The 21,706-nt window shown below is 42.3% G+C and overlaps 1 protein-coding gene across 5 annotated transcripts in view; it reads left to right on the forward strand.

Annotated features, from left to right (window-relative positions):
* Window positions 1-21,706, forward strand: part of LOC6501500 (lachesin) — a 49,303-nt gene that overhangs the window by 23,537 nt on the left and 4,060 nt on the right. For all 5 annotated transcript variants that reach the window (XM_044715324.1, XM_044715325.1, XM_001955342.4 and 2 more), the window contains exons 3-4: window positions 18,465-18,945; window positions 19,017-19,135. In XM_044715324.1, coding sequence (XP_044571259.1) covers window positions 18,858-18,945; window positions 19,017-19,135 — 207 coding nt within the window. In that variant the 5' untranslated portion in view covers window positions 18,465-18,857. The remainder of the gene's footprint in view (window positions 1-18,464; window positions 18,946-19,016; window positions 19,136-21,706) is intronic.

Here is a 21,706-nt window from a genome sequence, read left to right on the forward strand (position 1 = left end):
GTAAATAATTCAATATTTGAGAGATACTGAAATAATACTTCAAGGAAGGTCACTTCAGGAAGATGCCTCAAAGAATTTAAAGTCTATTGCAGTAATCTTGAAAAACACTTAATTAAATAATTTTTCATTTCTTAACATTTTTAAAACATCCTCCGACTATAGCCTGTGAATTTAAGCTTCAAGTGAATTTATGTTGCTGTTTCCTGCCATAAACTTTGCCTCAACAAACAGGCTAGATGTCAACCCGATTGTTCGCTCGGCTCTGCAGTGTGTTTTGTCTTTGGGCAGCTTTAAAATCCTTTGCAGTTCAACTGGGCCACACAGTAACACACAAACAGGACACACACAACCAGTATCAGCAGGCACCCGGAGACACATGAAATCACACAAATGGAACGGAGGCAGAGCCACACATAAATGGCTGGCAACATTCTCGTAACATTATCAATGACAAATTTGATGAAATAATAATGATTTATTTGCCAAATTGCTCAAGTGTACAAATGTGTATAAATATGCACATACATATATGCATACACATACAAACAAAGATACATATATGTATGTATGAATGTATGTATATGTATGTGTGTACTGTGTGCATATGCAAAGAATGAAGAGCCTGGATTTATAGCTATTGTTGTTATCCTTGTTACTGTTGCTGTTCTTGTTGTTACATGGCATAATTGCTGTTTGACATGACATTAATATTTGAAGCCAAGTTTTTCAAGCGAGCCCGCCCCAAGAGACGAAACGGAAGGGGTTCCAGTGATTTGCTTAAATGAAAGTCAGCGCGAGATGCGGCCAAAGTTGGGCAATTTTTAATTCATGTACCATGAGCTCATTAGAGCGTAAAGTTCATTTAACAATTGTCATGGATAATGGATAAGTACTTCGCTCCGCACCGCTCTGTTACTGTTTTCCCAGCTCCTGTCTACCAACTAACCAACCAACCAGCCTGCCACCCAGTCATCCTGCCATCCAGGCGTCCTGGCGTCCTGGCGTCCTACTACCATCATCATCCTGCTTCTGGCAGTTGGCTGGATGGGACGCTGGCGCGGTGTGCGGGAATTAAAAACTTTAATTGGCTGCGGCGCATGCTGCGTATGCTTGATATGCGATAGCTCTCGGCATATGCAAAAGGATTTGTTGCACGGCCGTAGTGGGGGACAGAAACGGAGGCCGTGGCAGTGGCAGTGGCAGCGGTAGTAGCGCCAGTGTGGTGGGTTGTTCGAAAAGTGGCAGCTGTCTGCTTTCCAGCCCAAAAGCGACCCACTTCAGCCCGTTCTCGAATCAGCCAGGCAGCCAGCCAGCGAACCGAACCCAAACTGAAAGTGCCGCTAATGCGCTTAACTATTTGAAATATTTAACGTTGTGGAGGCGTGGCAGTGTGGCTTTGTTTGTTGGCTTGACTGTTGCACACACACCCCCACCCATACCCATACCCACACCACACACACACACTCACCAACACGCACGTGAACACATTGAAATATTCTACTGTTGCCGCAGCATCAGATGGCGGCATACGGTGCGTATGAGTGACATTTTGATCACTTTATTTGACTGCTAATAAATGCGACGCTTATTAATTTCAGTGGGAAAGTCAGGCGAAAGGGCACCGTTGCCCTTTGGGAATGTCAAACTTTTTGTCACATATGTGTGGTTTTTGGAGAAACCGCCGCCCCGCAATCGGTAACTGGTAACCGGGAACCGCACCTCTCCCTCCTTTAACTTATTTATCTGTGATATTGCCACGTGGCCGAATCCTGAAATAATAAACTCTTGGCCATAGCCGATGGTTGTGTTTATTATCGCTAAAATGCACAATTAGTTGATGTTTTTGCGGTGCTAATGCCTTAATGCCACGCCCCTCCATAGAACACTCAAACACAGACACACACACACCTGCCAAAGCAGCGATAAGTGACCAGCTCCATAAGTACACACATTCACATTCACATTCACGGAAAATAATGGCAATCCCACACTTCCACTCGGATAGTTCATTTCTGTCGCTGCTTCTGTGCGGTCAGCCAATGAGCGATAATTATGTAGTGTATTTATTATTTTAACCGCTAATTACATAAAATGCATATTAGCATGGAAATTATTTATAAATATGTTAGTCAAATGACATAAGTACATACTGCATGGCATCCGCCCACCAGCACTCCCGCCATTGAATCGTTAAATTTTATAATAGTTTTCGCCAATTCATTATCGATTTTTAGCCCCGGCCCGCACAGGATAATCATGCAAATTGTATTCCTGATGAATGGGCGCCGGTAGGCCCCGATTTAGATGTTTAGCTTTATGTATGGCCCTGTCGGCGGTGCCTTTGGTAAGGTTAATCCCAGCTTTTGACAGGACATGCCAGCGAAAAAGCTATTAAATGCTACGAATTCATTATTAGATGCATTATTATAATTGATACAAAATCCGACCACAGCGATCACGACTTCCCGTTTAAGCCTGGCACATCCCGAATCCTTTGTTTTGGGTCAAACGGGCCGCAGCCACAGACCACAGGTAAGCTTCTGGTACCCTCCTACCTCAAGATATTCGAAATCCCTCAAAGTTTTGTGGCAAATCCATTGGAACAAAAACAAAACCATACGCGTAGAATGGGAAGGATGGGATGGCAGGGACGGTCAGAACAGTCAGCAGATTTTGTTTACTTTCGCAAAACTAACGAGCAACGAAACTAAGACGCTCCATTTTCTTTACAGTTTATTATGAGCTTAACTTTCCATTAAAAAATATAAATCCCCATGAAGCGGAATGCAAGCCGTAGAAGCTGAAGACGCAGTTGAAGGAGTTCCCGGAAAAAAATAGCCCGGCTACGAAAAAACAAACAAACCTAAGGCACGGAAGACAAAGGAATAGAGACAGAACGAGTGCCGAATTTTGTGCCGAACCATTTGGTTGTAGTTTTTTAACGGCCAGGCAAAAAAATGGGCCAAAAAACGGAAAGAAAACATATAGAAAAAGCTTGCAAAAAAACAAAAAAAAAAAAAAAGATGAGCAACAACAAAACAAAAGTGAGCTCTAAGCTGGAAAGGGGCGAGTCGTGCGCCAAAGTGGTCTGAGAAGAAAGCAAATGTGTATAAATTTCAACAAAATATCTTCCAACTTAATAAAAGTTTTTGGGGTTCTTCTGTTGTGTTTCCTCTCCTATATATAATACTGTGTGTGGGTGTGCGCGTGTTTGTCAATTTTCGAGTGTGGATTTGTGTGTGAGTCGGTCTTTGTTTTTTAGTTTGCTCGAAATACCTTTCAACTTTTGGCTAAATAATCTTCAAATTCATACATACAGGAGCTGATGTGCATTCAGTATTATAGATACAGATAAACATCCACATACGTATGCAAATAGCAACAGTCCCTTCGGCTCCTCCTCTTGGTCCTTCGCCTCTATGCCACCCTCCTGCCACACGCATCCCCTTATGAGCATGTGTACATTATCAATTCATGACGAAAGAACGGGAAAAACTTCATTTTTACCAAAAAAAAATAAAAGGCGAAAACAAAAAAAAATGAAAAGAGAAAAACTGAAAGTTCCCTTTCGACCTGCTAGGACAACAACAATGGATCCCGAGCTCGATGATGACGCCTCAGTTGCCACAGTAAGCGCCAAATGGGCCACAGGATGTGCAGGAGATAGGGATTGGAATTGGGATTGGGAGCATCTACAGGACAGTGACAACTCCCTAGCTGACTGCTCCTGATGGGGCTCCTGACATCCGAACCGAACTTAACCAAACTGAGCTGAACTGAGATGAGCTGAATTTGGCTTGACTTGGAAAACTTTGCTTCCAACTTTTGTTGGCTCCTCACTTCACGTTCCGCATTGTTTTCCTTTTTGGCCAACACGACACTACCAGCAGCAGGAGCAGAAGCATCAGCATCACCAGCAGCAGCCAAAGGATAATAAAAATTTGACATTAAATATGCAAGAGTCGAGCAAATGAGCCTGGCAGGTTGATGGGGTCGCTCTGAGTCGCTCTGAGTTCGAAGTTCCTGGGTCCTTCGAGCGAATTTTAGTTTAATCAAATATCAAATTGAATTGCCAAAAGACCGCCAAACAAAATGTGTCAACAATGCTACCCGATTGCGGTAAATTTGTTCCGGGCAAATACTTGGACGTATTGTTTGTTTTTTGCCAGCCTGTTTGCCGTGTTATTCGATTTTTTATCGTGTCCCTCATAGTTGGTTTGCAAAATGCTTTGCATTGAATGGCAATGATTAAAATTGAATGGCTTTATTAACGGCAAATGTCCCGCGGCAATCGTATGATTCAATTCCAATTTGGCTAAAGCGAATACGAACTCGAATGCAAATGCCGACAACCAAATTACAAATGAACAAACACCAAAATGTTTGTCAAAAGCATATATACACATACACGTATATATACGCAAATATTCCATATCTGTATGGTGTACCTGGACGTGTGTATGTCGGTGGGTGTGTGACTGTGGGTGGAGACTTGTTAATTTCAGTGGCAAAAGTTTCCGGGGCAAATAAAAAAAAAGAGAAAATCTCACAAAATATGATGACCCTCTCCACCCAGACTCTTATCCCAATCCGGCCAACACCACTCCGGAGTAAGCGCCATAAAAATATGAGAAATATTAAAAGCCCGAGACCCAGACCGAGACCGAGACCGGGCCGTGTGGATGACCAGAGTGCCAGGTGTAAGTGTCTATGTGAGCTCCTGGCACTCAGGACTATGGTGTTCAAGGATAGAGCGATAGGGGGTGGTGCGATCCCAGGGGATGTGGCACGTAAATCGTAAAAAAAGGTTCCCTGCGAATTGGTAATGGCCAAAGGCACACAACGCGAGCATACGTGTCTATGAGATTTCCCCAAATAAGTTTCCTTTTCGACTTGGCCATGGACATGGACGTGGACGTGGGCGGCCGGGCATAGGGCTTTCGGATTATGAAAATGGTCCTTAAAGCGATTGAAACGATCAAACATTGATGGCCGAAAATGATTCCGAATGATGAATGACTCGAAAATGTTTTGGCCAAGTTTTCCATGTCGGTTTTCCGAGGGAGCTAAGCGGTATGGGAAAATTGAATTGATCAAAAGGGTAAGAAATCATTGGGATTGTTACAAAATATTTACGTATTTCCATTCCATTTTAATCCATTTATTTTGGTTTGCTTCCTAGTTACTTTCCCAGAGTCCCTTTAAAATGTTAAGTCCCTCGCTTTCCATTTATTTTTATTTTACTGAATTGCGGTTTTAAGCCATACGAATCGAACCACTTTGCAGAACGTAAATCTACGCAAGCTGAAAGCTTATCAGAGCGGCTCCAGACATCCTATGCAGGTAGGATATATCCGGGATTATCGCATCTGGGCCATTAGATTTGCCCTGAGCTCGCAGCCCGAGCATGAAGGCGAATCGACATCTGAATTGATAACAATCCGCTTTCACACGATTTGGAATCCGAACTTGCCAATGCCCCACCTGCCACTCGCATCAGCTGACTTCGGTTGTGGGTGTGTGCGACTGTGTATGTTTTGAGTGGGTGCGGGTATGTGTGTATGAGTGACTGGCTGATTGGTTGATTGACAAACTGACAAAATGACGGACTACAGGACTACGGGAGTAGAGAACCATAGGACTGCTCGCTTGTTAGGATGATAGCTCAAGCTTTTTGCTATGGCTTATGCACGTAAGTCGCTTATGGTCGCCCTCAGATCATGCATATGCATTGTTAAAAGTGAAACAAACTAACTGTAACTGTGTGCATCGGACTATCCCCGCCTGTGCATTACAGCATGTGTCTGTGTTGGTATCTCTCTGTTGTTGATATGACCATAAATTTGCTGCGCTGCTTCATTGCCAACTTCTCCGGGCTGGCCGGGCTGGCCGGGCTGGCCGGGCGGTAGGGCATTGGATGTGTTGTTTATTTTCGTGCAAAACTTTGAAGGGAAAACTCACAATGGCCAGGATGACAGATAGGAAAAGATATAGACCAAGTGGCAGAGAGGGAAAAGATTCGGCTTTAAGGGCTTCTAGAACCAGGGCGTGGGAGGACTTTTGGGGGGCAAAACTCGACAGAAGCAACTCACAAAAGTATCAAGTGTTGTTTTTGACGGCTGCATATTGACTTAACTGTAAAAATAACAGCAAGACGAAGCCCAGGACACAGCAGACAGATGAGCAAGATGAAAAAGATGAGGCCACGACAGGAGACAGCCCGAAGGGGTTTTGGGAGGGAATATGTAACAACACTGACAAAAAGTTATGTTTATTTTAGAAAAGCTTAGTCGTTTTCAGAGCTACTGCAGATAACATTTCTCATAACCTTTCACATTTTTTTGCAGTGTCTGAGTGGGAGCGCTACAGCCTCACAGGCACTGGCACTGGCCATGTCCATGTCCATGGCGCGTGCTGCAAGTGTTTGGATTGAGTTGTTAGGCAACTGATTTGATTTACTGAATAATAAAAAAGCAACCAAAACATTCGCACACTGACAGTCAGTCCGACTCACACATCCTTGGACAGTCCCGAGCTCCCCAGAGGGAGGTGGTGGGAGGGGGGTGCTGAAGCTTCAGTGGAAGACTGACAGACTGGGCCATAAACAGTCATAGACACTTGGACATGGCCCGAGCACGAACGGCAAGTTTATCAACTACAATAAGAAAATGTGACAGCCAAAGGAGAGTGAAATAAAAGTTTTTCCTCGTTCCTTGTTGCTTGGTCCTTGCAACTCCATCTCGTTCTGGCATATAGACAAATTTGTTATTACTTGTTGTTGTTGTTGTTGTTATTGTATTGGCATTGCAAGTTCCATAAAAAATGCAAAATACATTTGAGCAATGAGGCAACAACACAAGCAGAAAAGTGGCAGGCACGAAGAGAGATGGCGAAAGGAAATCTTCAGGGTAGCAGGAGCAGGAGCAAAGGATGGGGAATAATGGCAATGGAAAAAACCAATTGCAGGCAAGAAAACGATGAAAAAATTCTGATACAATTTGAAGCAAAAATAAAGAAATAAATAAGAAAAATCGCTTTCTTCTTATGGCAGAAGTGGAGAAATCCTGAAAGCACACAAGCACAAATATATATAAATCAAACACAAAGGCACAAACAAATAAAAGCAAATTCACATAGCGAATTCTCAGTTCAATTGCGGCAAAAGTTAAAGCGGATATCCTTCTGGCACTGCCAGGACATCATCGAGCAATGCTTCAGACTGATTCGAGTGCGATTTGTGGACAAGTTTCGTCTCCATTCTGCTGAAAATAGAGCTTCCCGTGCAAGAATTCAAGAACTTTGAGAATTGTTTCGTTTTTCAAAACAGAAAGAGCATTCGATATCTCTACGCTTTTGTTTAACAAAACTTTTCATTTTATTAATTATGATATCAGTGAACAAGGGGATGGATTTCCAAACAGCAAATACTTTAAAAAAAACTCAATTTGTTCCGTCCCCTTTGAAACCAAATACATTTTCACACATATTTTATCAAAAATGATAAATTGGTGGTTCCACTCTGACTATGATACTGGAATTCACAAGTTCCGATTACCTGATCAGTAAATTTACAATTTATGGTTATTATTATTTTTTTTTGTTTCCCCTCGGCTCATTGATCACTTTCGGTAGAGTCCTGACAAATCCGCGTATCCACGTAGGCAACATCCTGAGTTTTGTAAATTGGAGAGGAATAACAAAAAGGAAAACATGTCCCAGCACAATGCAAATATACATAAATATAACGAAAAAATATTTTACATTGTGGTGCACCACTCGCAGGACTCTGTTCTCCCTCGCCCCCTTAATCCGCCATATCCTGGCATCTTGCTCGCTCACACAATCACTCTGATGTATGTGCGGGGAGCATAAAATATGGGCAAAAATGACGTATGCGTAACATAAACCAAAGACAAATGAACAATTGGATATAAATAAGCGACATAGCAACGCTCACACACACTCACATACACACCCTCACCCATACGCCATACGACGGTGTGGCACGCATGCAAAGAGATGTAAAGTGACACGGATGGAAGCGGAGCTGACAAAAATGCAACAGCAGCGCCAAAAAATTAACAGCAACAGCAGCGACAACAATGCCCAAAATGAAACAGAAAGCGGAGAAGCGCATCCTGTCGAGGATCCTATACAGTAAGGGGATTGGGGGAGGAGAGAAAGAGCGAGAGAGAGAGAGAGAGAGAGTGTGGGGGAAAGTGGAGTGTCATGTAAAAGCCTTTCAATGCACGCTGCATACTTTTAGGCGATGCGTGTTATGCGATGCCGGCGGCGGCCTCAATGTGCAAGCATGTATGGTTGTGTGGAAGCCTAGAAAACGCGATAAAAGCAATGCATAAAATACGCCACCGAAAAAACTAAACAGACTCGCAAAAAGCGAACGAGCGAAGAAAATTGGGTAGGACAGCGTCGGCAAAAACCAACAAAAACCAAACAATAGACTAGCAAATATTTTCGAATTTAATGTACCTTTTAGTAACAACTAGTTAAGAGTATATTCTCTTTTAAGCTTAAGGCATACGCATCTTTAAGCTCACTTTAATATTTTGCATTGAATATACATATATGTTCTTAAAAATAATGGAAGGAGAAATGCTTTTAATGACTTTGCAATAGCTTTAAAGTTTATTACTCATACGTACCGTTGGCCTAGCCTTTACATTAAATATGTAGGCTGTAGGGTATATTTGCAATTTTCTTACCCTATATGAGGTTTTTAGATAAGAAACTTTAAGGTTTTAAGACTTAGTTTATAATTTATAATTTAAATTACTTGAATTAAATAGAAATGAGTGGAAAAAGTTGATCCTTTAATCACACTGATTGTTTTCTGATTCCGAGTCTTTGAAGTTTAGCCAAAAAAATGCAAAATGCCCCCGGAGTAGAATATACCCTTTAGCCATACGAGCTCCCAGGGTGTAAAGAAAGAAACGGCAACTATGAAATGAGTGGCAAAAGAGGCATCACGTCCAAACGATGGGCTACCAACAAAAACCGACCATATAGATGGCCATATGTATGAATGTAAGTGAATGGATATGTATATATGTATGTGTTTGTAAATGGGTGCATGTATGTGTGTATGTGAGTGTATAGAAAGCGCGCTGGCGACGTGCATATGCTTGAATGCGCGTGTTCGCGCAAAATAAAATGGCAACCAAATGCACAGCAAACCCAAACACACACTTGCACCCATATATGTACATACAGTGAGTGTGTGTATGTATAAATGGCATTTTATATGCAATGTGAGAAACGAGTGCAAGTGGAAAAATAAAACATTTTTGCAATTAATTGCGCTCAATTTAAAATGTTGCAAAATTAATTCAAGAGTCATGCCAAATACACAGGCGCAGTCATTTATGCAAACAGTGTCGGGGGAATGGGGGAGGCAGGATCAAAATGGAAAATGCAAGAGGGTCCTGCGAATGGAGGGGGGGAGGGTAGATGGTGGAGGGCAGGCACAGCTGAAAGGCTGCTCAAGCGACCAGACAAATGCGCAGTTGAAACGGACACACACGGAAGGACATGCTCGTGAAAGGAGTGCCCGGACTTGGAAGAGAATGAAACGGAGAAGGATCAGGCACGGGAGCAGTAGCAGTGGCAGTAGCAGGAGCAGGAGCAGGAGCACACAAATGTGGCGTTGATGAGCAGACGCCAGAAGGGCTAGGTGCCGGACAAACGATTTCAAGACACAGGACGCACTCACACATGCACACAGGATACACACTAGGAGCTGAGGAGCCAAGCAAACTGCAATAAAAATAACAAAGCGAGAGGAAAGTGGCAGCTGCAAGGAGTGGGATGCGGTGGTGGCGAGAAGAAGAAAGGAGCTGCAGACGGATGGAAAGCCAAAACCAAATGAGCAGCAACATGTGCACTCCAAAAAAATATACAGGAATAAACAGCTTTAAAAATTAAATTCTGTTCATGACAACACTGCGTATGAGTTATATTTTATTTAGAAGACAACACTGCGTATGAGTAATATCAAATAAAAGTAAAAATAATTTAAAGAAAGAGATAAAGCAAACCGAATTAGACTCTAATCAGCTAAATTCCACTGGGCTCAATATTTTCTTCCAGTGTATACACACACGTACACATTCGGCGAGCCTCTGCCGAGGCATGAGAATGTATATTTGCTGCAACATGGCAAGCTTGTGGACTCAAATGGATTTCCATGTAGTCCTTGTCGCTGGCGGAGGAGTTGCACCACAACCAGAAGCCGAAGCACAAGCACAAGCAGAAGCAATTCAAGTTGCCGTCACGGAAGTTGCCTGTTGAAATTAAGCCAACAGCAATTATGGCTACAAATGCGGCTAGCAGCGTCGATTATGCGGCGCATTTCCCTCCTTCTGGCATTCTAGGAATTTTTCTAAAGACGTTCAGCCTTGGCTCCGGAGCAGAGCCAATTATACGATCCCCAAGGAGTTCCAGGCTGAAGAATTTAAAGTGAGACACCATAAATGTGGCATTTGGAGTTCTTTGAACATTCGTTTTTAGGAGGATATAAGATTGAAAACCTTAAAAATCTATTAAAAGACATATGTATAACTGCAGGTCTTAAACATTTATTTAAGTATTCTAATTGAAAGCCAAACTAAATGAAATGGCAAAGTAACCCCACTCAAAAGCCACTTAACCCTTTCGCCATTCGCTCTTGGCTGAACTGAATGCTCACATTTGCATTTGATTCAATCGTGGCCCATCCGATGTGTCAAGCTCGTAGCTCAGCTTTTCAATTACAATCAAATTTGTCAAATGATTGAGCAATCACGACTATTAGATAACAGATAACACACGACACCGAGCAAACACGGGCAACCGGGGAAAAAATGCTCGAAAAAAAAAGAAAAGCAAAACAAAACCGAAAAACCCTTGGAACCAGGACGAGCGTGTAAAAATCATATGCATGTGTGTGTGTGTTATCTTATCGCTTCCGTTTACAAGCTTCGAGCTACCAACTCTGGACACATGCAAAAAACCAAAAAAAAAAAAAGGGGAATAAGGGAGGTTAGGGGAATTGTGAGTGGTGGGGAAGAGGGAACAGCACTTTCGCCCAGTTCAATGGAGTTATCGCTGAGCACAATGGGTTTTAAAAACTCCCCCAAGCAATTCCCCAAAATATATACATACGTATATATTCGCGATATTTTTTGAAGATTTTTTTTGGTCTCTTGTGCGAAAAAAAGAGGGGGGGTCTTTGGAAGTTTTCCCAGTTTGGCTGCGAGTGTCTCACTGTGGGCAAATAAATGCCAGGCGCTACGTAAACCAAATAAAGTCGAAGGCACGCACATCCGTCCACACACTGCCACACTCTGGCACACTCACATGCCCCACGCACACACACTTAACAGTAGCAGACGTTGGCAATGAACGCACCAGCGGCAGCGACAGGAAGTAGGCAACAGCCTTTTAGTCCTTTAGTTGCTCAATTTCAGTTTCACACTTCCGACGAGCAGGAGGACTTTGGGGGATGCCCGTCCACCTATGGCTATACAGTTTCCGTCAAAAAAATAGTATCCTTTCTTCAGAAAATATGACAGATTTAAAATGTAGATTACAGATTCCTCTAAAGAAGAGTGTGGGGAATAAAAATAAAAAAAAGTGCAAGATATAGATCTTTACAGGATTCTTTACAGGACATGGCACAGGTTAATCTTTTATTGTATATCCTAAAAGCTCTAGGGATGTGACCACAACTGTCATCTTAAGACAGACGCATATGCATATGGGACGGAATGCAGACTCACCAACTCGTCAGCGCGTCTTCTTCTGGTTCTGGTCCTGCTTCTTCACCGCTCGGCCTTCCTGCGCCTCCATTATCCTTGAGTCGCTGCAGGCGTAAAAACGTGCGGCGTACAATTTACACAACGCAGCGACGCAGGGAGCATGGACAGGAGCGGGAGGAACCCGACCATGAGACAGGATCATGAGAGCTGAGAAAACAGAGAAGAGGGGTGGGAACCAGAGTCTACCAGCTACAGTTGGAGGCGACGCAAAAAGACATGCAACAACAATTAAACTTTCAAAGACGTCGCTGCTGCCGCCGCCCGACACGGGAAAAGTAAACCGAGCAAAAGTTGTTAACGGGGCATAAAAAATGAACAAGGAGCGGGGAGCAAAAAAAAAACGTGCAAACAGATGGCAGGATGAGATGGCACGGCTAGGGGCCACAAGGGGGGAGGCCAAGTGGCAAGGGGCATCCTGCAGTCGTGCAGGAAAAGGGAAAAGGCACGCGCAGTCTTTGGTGGACGAAGGAGCAGCTGGGCAGGAGCAGGAGCTAGAGCAGGAGTCGGGGCACGACCGAGGGGTGGACACAGACAGCGGCAAATTCGCATGCAAATTGTGCGCGAAAAAAACGAGGAGCAACAAAAAAAAATTGTAGAAGCGAACATGAGCTGGCAAAACCCCGAGTTTAGAGTTGGAAATAACGAAAGACCAGGCCAAGAAAAACTTTTGGCCAAAGATGAGGAACTCAAACACACCCCACCCCCGAACACGCTACTCATGTGTGAGTTTGAACATAAATGTAAACAATAAAATTGTAGAAAATTGTTGAATAAATGGGGTTTATGGGAGGGAGGTATACTGCCGGCGGAAAAGCTTTTTCTTGTCATCATTTCACGACTCTGCACCCACACACTTCCTTTTTCCTGCCCCCCAACTCACAACTCCCAGTCCCTATAGTCTAACCCACTCACCCCTCTAGATACACCCGGCTAGGTGTGAGACAACGGCAATTATCGCAATTGTCCCCAGCACTCATTCACTCACTCAAAGCAGACGAGCGACGAGGCCAAGTCATAGCAGCCGGCCTAAGCCATCAGCATTTGTTCATTCATTCATTCAGGACCTCCTCCATGGACGGTACGAGATTTTAGTAATAAGGGGTAAGGGGTAAGGGTAAGGGGCGATGGGATGGAAGGCATTCATTCGACTTACGCATTGTTCCTGCTCTGACGCCTTGCTGGCTTTTGTTGCTGAGCTGTGTTTACATTTACACTCTTGGCAGCAGCCAGCCAGCCAGCAGCCAACAGGCAACAACCAGCAGCCAGCAGCCAACAGCCGGCGACGGCAGGCATCATTTCCATTTCCATGCCACTTGCCACTTGGCAGTTCGTAGTCCTTCTGGCTTAGAGAGTCACAGAGAAAAAAATGAAAGGATTGGTGTCTAAAAATATAAATTAAATCTGTGAATATTTTTTAGTTTTTATATTTAAAAACTTTATTATTTCTCTTGAGAAAGCTTAACTTAATAGTAAATTATTGAAACATTTTTCTCAGTGGTAAGGCCATGCAACCACCCCATTTTTTAGATCCTCCCTCACAGGCCATAAAAACCCGCTGTTACTGGTGCCTGACTGGTTGCCTACTTTGCGGCGCATTTAGTTAAATTGTTTATTTGTCTGCTGCAAGCTTTTCAGTTTGTTCACAATCAATTAAAAGTCAAGCGGCAATGTTTAATTAAGCTAAGAGAAGCGCCGACAACTGCAGCCATTTCCCATTTGCAGCGGTTTTAATTAGTGTCGCGCTCTCCTCGTCCTCGCCCTCGTCCTCGTTCTTATCCTTGACTTGGCCCAAATTGAGTTATTAGATGCTCATTATCGGTCATTCCGGCTTGTCTTTTTCTAGAGTTCTTTGTTATTTTTTTTTTTTTTTTGATTATTTTGCCCCCAGTTGCAGTCGAAAGCCGCTGACATGGAATATAAATTTGCAATGCCCCATCACTGCTCGCCACCCACTGCTTAAGTCACCAATAATTGGCTACTAATGGTGGCACATAAAAACTTTTACAGACTGCAATAAAAAATGCCATTGACAAAACTTTTCTGCCAACTACAACAAATAAAAGCTGCAAAAGAAACAACACCACTGCTGTGCGCAAAAAGTAGGTGGAACAAAAAAAAAAACGAGAGAATCAATTAACATTTTCATTTTGCGATTTTCCGCTTCAACTTTGCAGCAACACAAATTATTGCATTTTGTCATCTTTGTTGGCGTTGCAACTGCCTTTGTTGCAAGTGCATAATAGATGTTTGTTTGCCGCAGAAAACGATAATTGCAATTCAATGGCTTGCTGTTGATCAAAACGGATTTATTTCCGCTTTAATTCCAACTTGAAGTAGGCTTCATTACGCAAATGCAATTCAAATTTATTTTTAATGTGAGACCTAACATTGAAGAGACTTTTATATGAAACATATTAACCAAATAATAAAATGATGAATTAATGGCTTTTTAATTGATTCGGGCAAAGAAGGTTAAAAAATAAAAAATATATTTAATTTTATTAAACCACTTTCCGCTTTATAGTAATATTACGGGATATCATATGGGTAATAACTCAGAGCCTTACTTCTTAGCAGGCAATAAATTATATTTTTTACGAAAATTCTGATACAATTTGTTCCTTTACGGTGGGCGTCTTATGGTATCCTTTTTTCACCTGTTAATTACAATCCCCCAGAACATGCTCACGCAAAAACATTAAACGGGCAGGCGTGTAAAACCAATCCCACTTATTGCTGGTGTTTCTTTTTTCGCCGGCTCTTGTTTTTATTGTTATTCGATGGCACTTACAAATGCGAGGGAAATTCATTTGGCCGGCACAGCGGTGGGCCCTGGAACACGGCAACACTCACCTGGCAGGAGCACCTGGCATCGCACCTGCAAAATGTAGAATGCAGAGTGCCGCACTCCGGCTGGGACGCGCATTATTGCAAACAATTTGCCGTGTTTGTGCCACCGGACAAATGACAAAAAGGACTAAAAAGGACAAATGGCACAAAATATTTTGCTAGTGCCACGTGCCTGCTACTGGTACTGGTACTGGTGCTGGCAATCGGAAATGTTGCCAAAGTTCTGACGCACACTCTCAAACAAATACTCATATGCCCCCAGGCACACTCACACAAACACACACAGGATGGCAAATGCAGACAAAAAGCGAGGCAAAAGGACATGCACAATGTATGCACTGAGGCGAGGCTTTGGCGGCTTAGCCAAGCTCACTCTGCCCCCAAAAGCAGGACCTCCCCCCTCCACGTCTCCCATCTGGCAAGGCAACCGGTGCAGTGGAGTGTCCTGTGCTGCCTGCGCTGCCTTTGCGCCTGCAGTGTTTGTTTTAATTTAAATAAATGAGCTTAAGCGCACTCACAGCTCGTGATCCTTTAAGGCTCTACGCCCACTCCTTATTTTATTTGTCCTTGTCCGGGAATCGCAGTGGCACTCGCTGTCCTGTCCTATCCTGTCGCTGTCGTCTCCTTTTGTTATCCTTATTTAGCTGAGCTGGCTCTGAAGGACGAGCGGAGCTATTGCCAGGATCTGCCAGGATATGCAAGTGCTAAGCATTTTTAAGTCAAATTGCTTTGCCGAACATTTTGCCATTTGCCTGCACGACTGACCTCGACCCTCCGACCCAGCGTTCCTCTGTTAGCCAGCTTTTCCCGCTTTTCCACTTTCCATTGCGTCGTCATCGCTCTCCAGCCTCTCCAGCCCAATCTCAAGTGTTTGCTGTTGTTCTTGTTGCACTTGCTTTGGGATCCTGTCTAAGGGTGTTTCCAGTTTGGCCAAAACTTAATCGTCAGCCTACCCGGGGTCTCCCCGGGAATACCTTATAGGATGGGTTTATTTGAACTTGGTCAACATAAATTAATTTAAAAAAAAATAATTAATTATTTATTTTAAGAATCAAATTAAACAACCAATAATTGTGAATAAGTGAGGGATGTTTGCTTGTTTGCACTATGGTCTGTATTTTAAGCCACATTTTTTCTTTCAACTTTGCTTTTTTCGGAAACCAATTTTTGGAGAAATATTTTATTATTTACTTTACTTATTTTATTGAATTTAAATAGCCACTAGTTATTTGCAAATATGGTGATGACATTTTAATTTGAAAACCATTATTAATATTTTTTGTTTATTTGACCAATTCAAATCAAACAAATAGTTGTTTGCTTTAGACCTACATTTTGTGGCAAGTCTGGTTGGGGAAAAGGTCAATTAATATAAGCGTTGAAATAGAATTGATAAGATTATTAAAACATAAATATATGAGATGTTTTAGAGTAACTTTAAATAAACTTTACCACAATTTGAAATTGAATTTCAAGAACAGGGTATTCAAATCCGCGGACTTCTAAGCTAAACTGTGTTTTTGTTTTGAAGTTTTTTAGTTTTTTTTTTTTTGTTTTTCACGCTGCTGGCGCTGTTGTTTTTGTAGAGTTTGTTGTTAGCAGAGAAACTTCAAAAGGCTTTTCCGCTGTGTTAGTTCCCTTTGCTGTCGCCTTTTGCTCCTTTCACTTGCACCGCCGACCTCTTGCTGCCACTTGTCGAGTTGCTCCTTCCACTCGGCCCCTACTCCGCCCCCTTACACACCAGAACACACACACTTCCCCCCCTCGGGACTCGCTTTTGGCCAGGCCCAAAGTTTACCTTTGCTGCAACTGCGCTGATTTGCAGTTTCTTCTTTTCATTTGATGGGCGCAGTTTTTTGTCATGTTTTTTATACAATTTTATTTTTTTTTTTCATCCCATTCATTCTTCTCTTTGCTCAGTTCAGTTTTTGCAACTGCTCGCTTTGCGCTCTCTTCTGTTTACACAGCAAATTTATTTATTTTCGCACTGTGGGACGCTCTTAAATATTCCGTCTTTTGAGTGCTAATGCAAATGTTGTCTGCTGGGCGGGCAATCAGCGGAATGGGTTGCACTTGCACTGCCAGGACATCCGGGGGAGGGATGGTGGCCTAGGTGGCCTCGGGAATTTCCCGCCATCAGCAGCGGAAACGAGCAGCTAAGATAGCTGAGATTTTTCCCTGAATCTTCTAAAAATGACAATCAATTGGAAGAGATTTCATTTAATTGACTTGCAAGAAGAAGTGCGAAATTTGCATTTATCTGGTGAATAAATATTTCAAAAATTTAAACATAGATTCCTAGGAATTAAGCAGATAGGTGAGAAATAGCAATGCTATTTTTGTGTTTATATTTGAGTCATTCCATTGCTATTATTCAATGAATTTATTAACCGATTCTCAGGAATCTTTGAAGTTTGTGTGTGAAATACAATTGGACTTCCAATGACTTATTACTTATTATGAATATTAAATCCAGATAGATTAACTTTAAGCCTTAGATAAGAGAATGCCTTCTTAAAATAACAATGGATGCCTTTATTATCTCAGAAGAAAGCCATAAATTCAATGGGTATGGTAAGGTGGGGGAAAACAATTAAATTTAATAGCCATAAGTTAATCCACTTAGCAGGGAAGCAGATTGATTCCCCACCCTGACCAGCCAGCCCTTAACGATTTTGCATCCCCCGGAGCAACTATCGCCCCCCTTCAAGCTCAAGTGCATGGCATGTGCCACCCAGTCTTTAATCTAACTCCCACTGCCTTCTGAAACTCTAATTTAATAAGTAAATCACATTTCCGCCTTTTGAATGTCGCCATACCACACCAGTGCACCTTGGCAACTCCGGTGGAGTTTTGAAAGCGGAGCCCGGAACAAGTTCCCGGGGCATCGCATTGACACCTCGTCAGAAGTTGGCCGGAGAAGACATCGCGCCAGGCGACTTGCTAACTGGTTTAGTGCAAATTCACTATTAGGAGAGCGCTCAATTTCACACCGGAATTAAATTACAGCGCATGGCGATGTGGGGCGTGGGGCGTAGAGCGTAGGTTCAAGGATATGGAAGGATTGAGGCAAGCACATACCCAACAAATACCTTACAGTTGTGGCGCGTTCTTTCTTGCCACCAGGTAGCGGCAAATGAGCGAACACCTCGTTAGTTTGCGAGCCTCAAAACTTTTTTAATATTTACATTCATATTTTGCACCTTTCGCCTTTTTAACCGCTTTTTCGTTCGCCTTCTTTTATTGCAAGTTCTGCAGCGCCAGGATGGTGGTGGTGCTGCTGCTGCTTCTTCTACTGGATGCTGGATGGACCAAGGATGCTGTCGAGTCATAAATTTTTGTTTGTGTTGAAAATTGCATTTGCCTTTTACTTTGTGTCGAGGCTGAGCCAGGGATCCCCAAAATGGTGGGGATGGATGTTGGGTGGTCGGTGGTGGGCGGTGGGCGGTGGGGCGGGTTATCCCCGGAGAGATTGAGCTTGCCCGGCAGCCATATTGGATGCCCCTAAAAGCAGGCAACGTCAAATTTGTTGCAACGCTTGATAATCAAGTTAGCGATGGGCGACGGATGATGGTTGTCGGCCTCCACGCCCATTTACGCCCCCCGTTGCAGGCCACCTCACTAACCCCACCCATTTCAGTACACTCTTAAATTGAACAGCCTTTTGTGCCGGATTCCTGTATTTTCGTTTTTTCTGCGTTTTCCGCTTTATCGCTGGTCGCGAAATAAATTTAAACCGATGATGCCGCTTTGGATTGTGTTTCTGATGTTTTTCTCGCATTTCTTGTTTACTTGCAGATGTCAATGGACGTGGCAGGGGGACAGAGCAGTGAACCGAGGCAGCTGAAAATCAAAGCCCAATTGGCACAAACACGCGGTAAATAGAAATCGCAATCGGAATCGGAATTGAAATAGAAATTCGCATTCAAATTCAAATGCAAATAGAAATAGAAATTGCCACGAGAGTCCCAATAGAAGAAGAAGAAAAAAACAACAAAAAAACAACAAAAACTATACAAAAAAACAAAACTGAAAATAGCAACTAAAATACCCATAAAATAATAGAAAAACAAAAAGTGCCACAGAAACAGCTGCTGCAGCAAATAAAAGAACCGCAACAGCAGCAACAACTGCTGCAACAAAAACAAGTGCAACAGCAACAACAACGATAGCAACAAGGACATCAACAATATGGAGAAGCTGCTGCAATCGACGCTGTTTGTCATCCTGATAATGGCCACAAAATGCGGCAGTGGCACGGCCCAGAGCCAGCATCACGGTAAGTGGTTTCAGAATGATCAAAAAAGGAGCTAAAGGTCTCAATATATTGTATTTATATTCATACCACAGAAAGCAATTCCCAGCTGGATCCCGATCCAGAATTTATCGGGTTCATCAACAACGTCACATATCCTGCAGGACGCGAGGCCATCCTGGCATGCTCGGTCCGAAACCTGGGCAAGAATAAGGTAACAAACAACTTTAAAATTCTTCAATATATATATGTTTAAAGTTTAAACTGTAACAAATTGCATTCATTAAAAGCATTTTATTAGTTGTATTATTTTTTTATTCCCCAATCGAAATTGCCCTAAAAAAGATTGTTCGATTCTTTTTTCTTTTTAATTTTGGAAAGGACATTATGACCAACAGCGAAGGTATATCTTTGCCAATATTAATCCGATTTTCAAGCGGAATACCTTAATCGATTGGTACATCGATTCTCCGCTAATCTGCATCAAAATCTAGGAACAAATTATTTTTTCGATTTTCTCTTCAATTTTATGGGGGATCCCTTTCAAAAATGAAAAAGTGCATGGGAGTGTCAATATGGCCCCCAGCGAAGGCTATATCTTTGCCAATATTCATCCGATTCTCAAGCGGAATACCTTAATCGATTTCTACGTCGATTCTCCACCAATCTGCATCAAAACCTTGGAACAAATTATTTTTTCGTTTTTTTATCAAATTTTATGGGGCATCCCCTTTAAAAATGAATAAGTGCATGGGAGTGTCAATATGGCCCCCAGCGAAGGCTATATCTTCGCCAATATTCATCCGATTCTCAAGCGGAATACCTTAATCGATTTCTACATCGATTCTCCACCAATCTGCATCAAAACCTTGGAACAAATTATTTTTTCGATTTTTTTATCAAATTTTATGGGGGATCCCCTTCAAAAATGAATAAGTGCATGGGAGTGCCAATATGGCCCCCAGCGAAGGCTATATCTTTGCCAATATTCATCCGATTCTCAAGCGGAATACCTTAATCGATTTCTACATCGATTCTCCACCAATCTGCATCAAAACCTTGGAACAAATTATTTTTTCGATTTTTTATCAAATTTTATGGGGGATCCCCTTCAAAAATGAATAAGTGCATGGGAGTGCCAATATGGCCCCCAGCGAAGGCTATATCTTTGCCAATATTCATCCGATTCTCAAGCGGAATACCTTAATCGATTTCTACGTCGATTCTCCACCAATCTGCATCAAAACGTTGGAACAAATAATTTTTTCGATTTTTTATCAAATTTTATGGGGGATCCCCTTTAAAAATGAAAAAGTGCATGGGAGGGTCAATATGGCCCCCAGCGAAGGCTATATCTTTGCCAATATTCATCCGATTCTCAAGCGGAATACCTTAATCGATTTCTACATCGATTCTCCACCAATCTGCATCAAAACCTTGGAACAAATTATTTTTTCGATTTTTTATCAAATTTTATGGGGGATCCCCTTCAAAAATGAAAAAGTGCATGGGAGTGCCAATACGGCACACAGCGAAGGCTATATCTTTGCCAATATTCATCCGATTCTCAAGCGGAATACCATAATCGATTTCTACGTCGATTCTCCACCAATCTGCATCAAAACCTTGGAACAAATTATTTTTTCGATTTTTTATCAAATTTTATGGGGGATCCCCTTCAAAAATGAATAAGTGCATGGGAGTGCCAATATGGCCCCCAGCGAAGGCTATATCTTTGCCAATATTCATCCGATTCTCAAGCGGAATACCTTAATCGATTTCTACATCGATTCTCCACCAATCTGCATTAAAACCTTGGAACAAATTATTTTTTCGATTTTTTATCAAATTTTATGGGGGATCCCCTTTAAAAATGAATAAGTGCATGGGAGTGCCAATATGGCCCCCAGCGAAGGCTATATCTTTGCCAATATTCATCCGATTCTCAAGCGGAATACCTTAATCGATTTCTACATCGATTCTCCACCAATCTGCATCAAAACCTTGGAACAAATTATTTTTTCGATTTTTTATCAAATTTTATGGGGGATCCCCTTCAAAAATGAAAAAGTGCATGGGAGTGCCAATACGGCACACAGCGAAGGCTATATCTTTGCCAATATTCATCCGATTCTCAAGCGGAATACCTTAATCGATTTCTACATCGATTCTCCACCAATCTGCATCAAAACCTTGGAACAATTTATTTTTTCGATTTTTTATCAAATTTTATGGGGGATCCCCTTCAAAAATGAATAAGTGCATGGGAGTGCCAATATGGCCCCCAGCAAAGGCTATATCTTTGCCAATATTCATCCGATTCTCAAGCGGAATACCTTAATCGATTTCTACATCGATTCTCCACCAATCTGCATCAAAACCTTGGAACAATTTATTTTTTCGATTTTTTATCAAATTTTATGGGAGATCCCCTTCAAAAATGAATAAGTGCATGGGAGTGCCAATATGGCCCCCAGCGAAGGCTATATCTTTGCCAATATTCATCCGATTCTCAAGCGGAATACCTTAATCGATTTCTACATCGATTCTCCACCAATCTGCATCAAAACCTTGGAACAAATTATTTTTTCGATTTTTTATCAAATTTTATGGGGGATCCCCTTCAAAAATGAAAAAGTGCATGGGAGTGCCAATACGGCGCACAGCGAAGGCTATATCTTTGCCAATATTCATCCGATTCTCAAGCGGAATACCTTAATCGATTTCTACGTCGATTCTTCACCAATCTGCATCAAAACCTTGGAACAAATTATTTTTTCGATTT

This window comes from Drosophila ananassae, chromosome 2L (genome assembly GCF_017639315.1).
Source record: "Drosophila ananassae strain 14024-0371.13 chromosome 2L, ASM1763931v2, whole genome shotgun sequence".
Taxonomy (NCBI): Eukaryota; Metazoa; Arthropoda; class Insecta; order Diptera; family Drosophilidae; genus Drosophila; species Drosophila ananassae.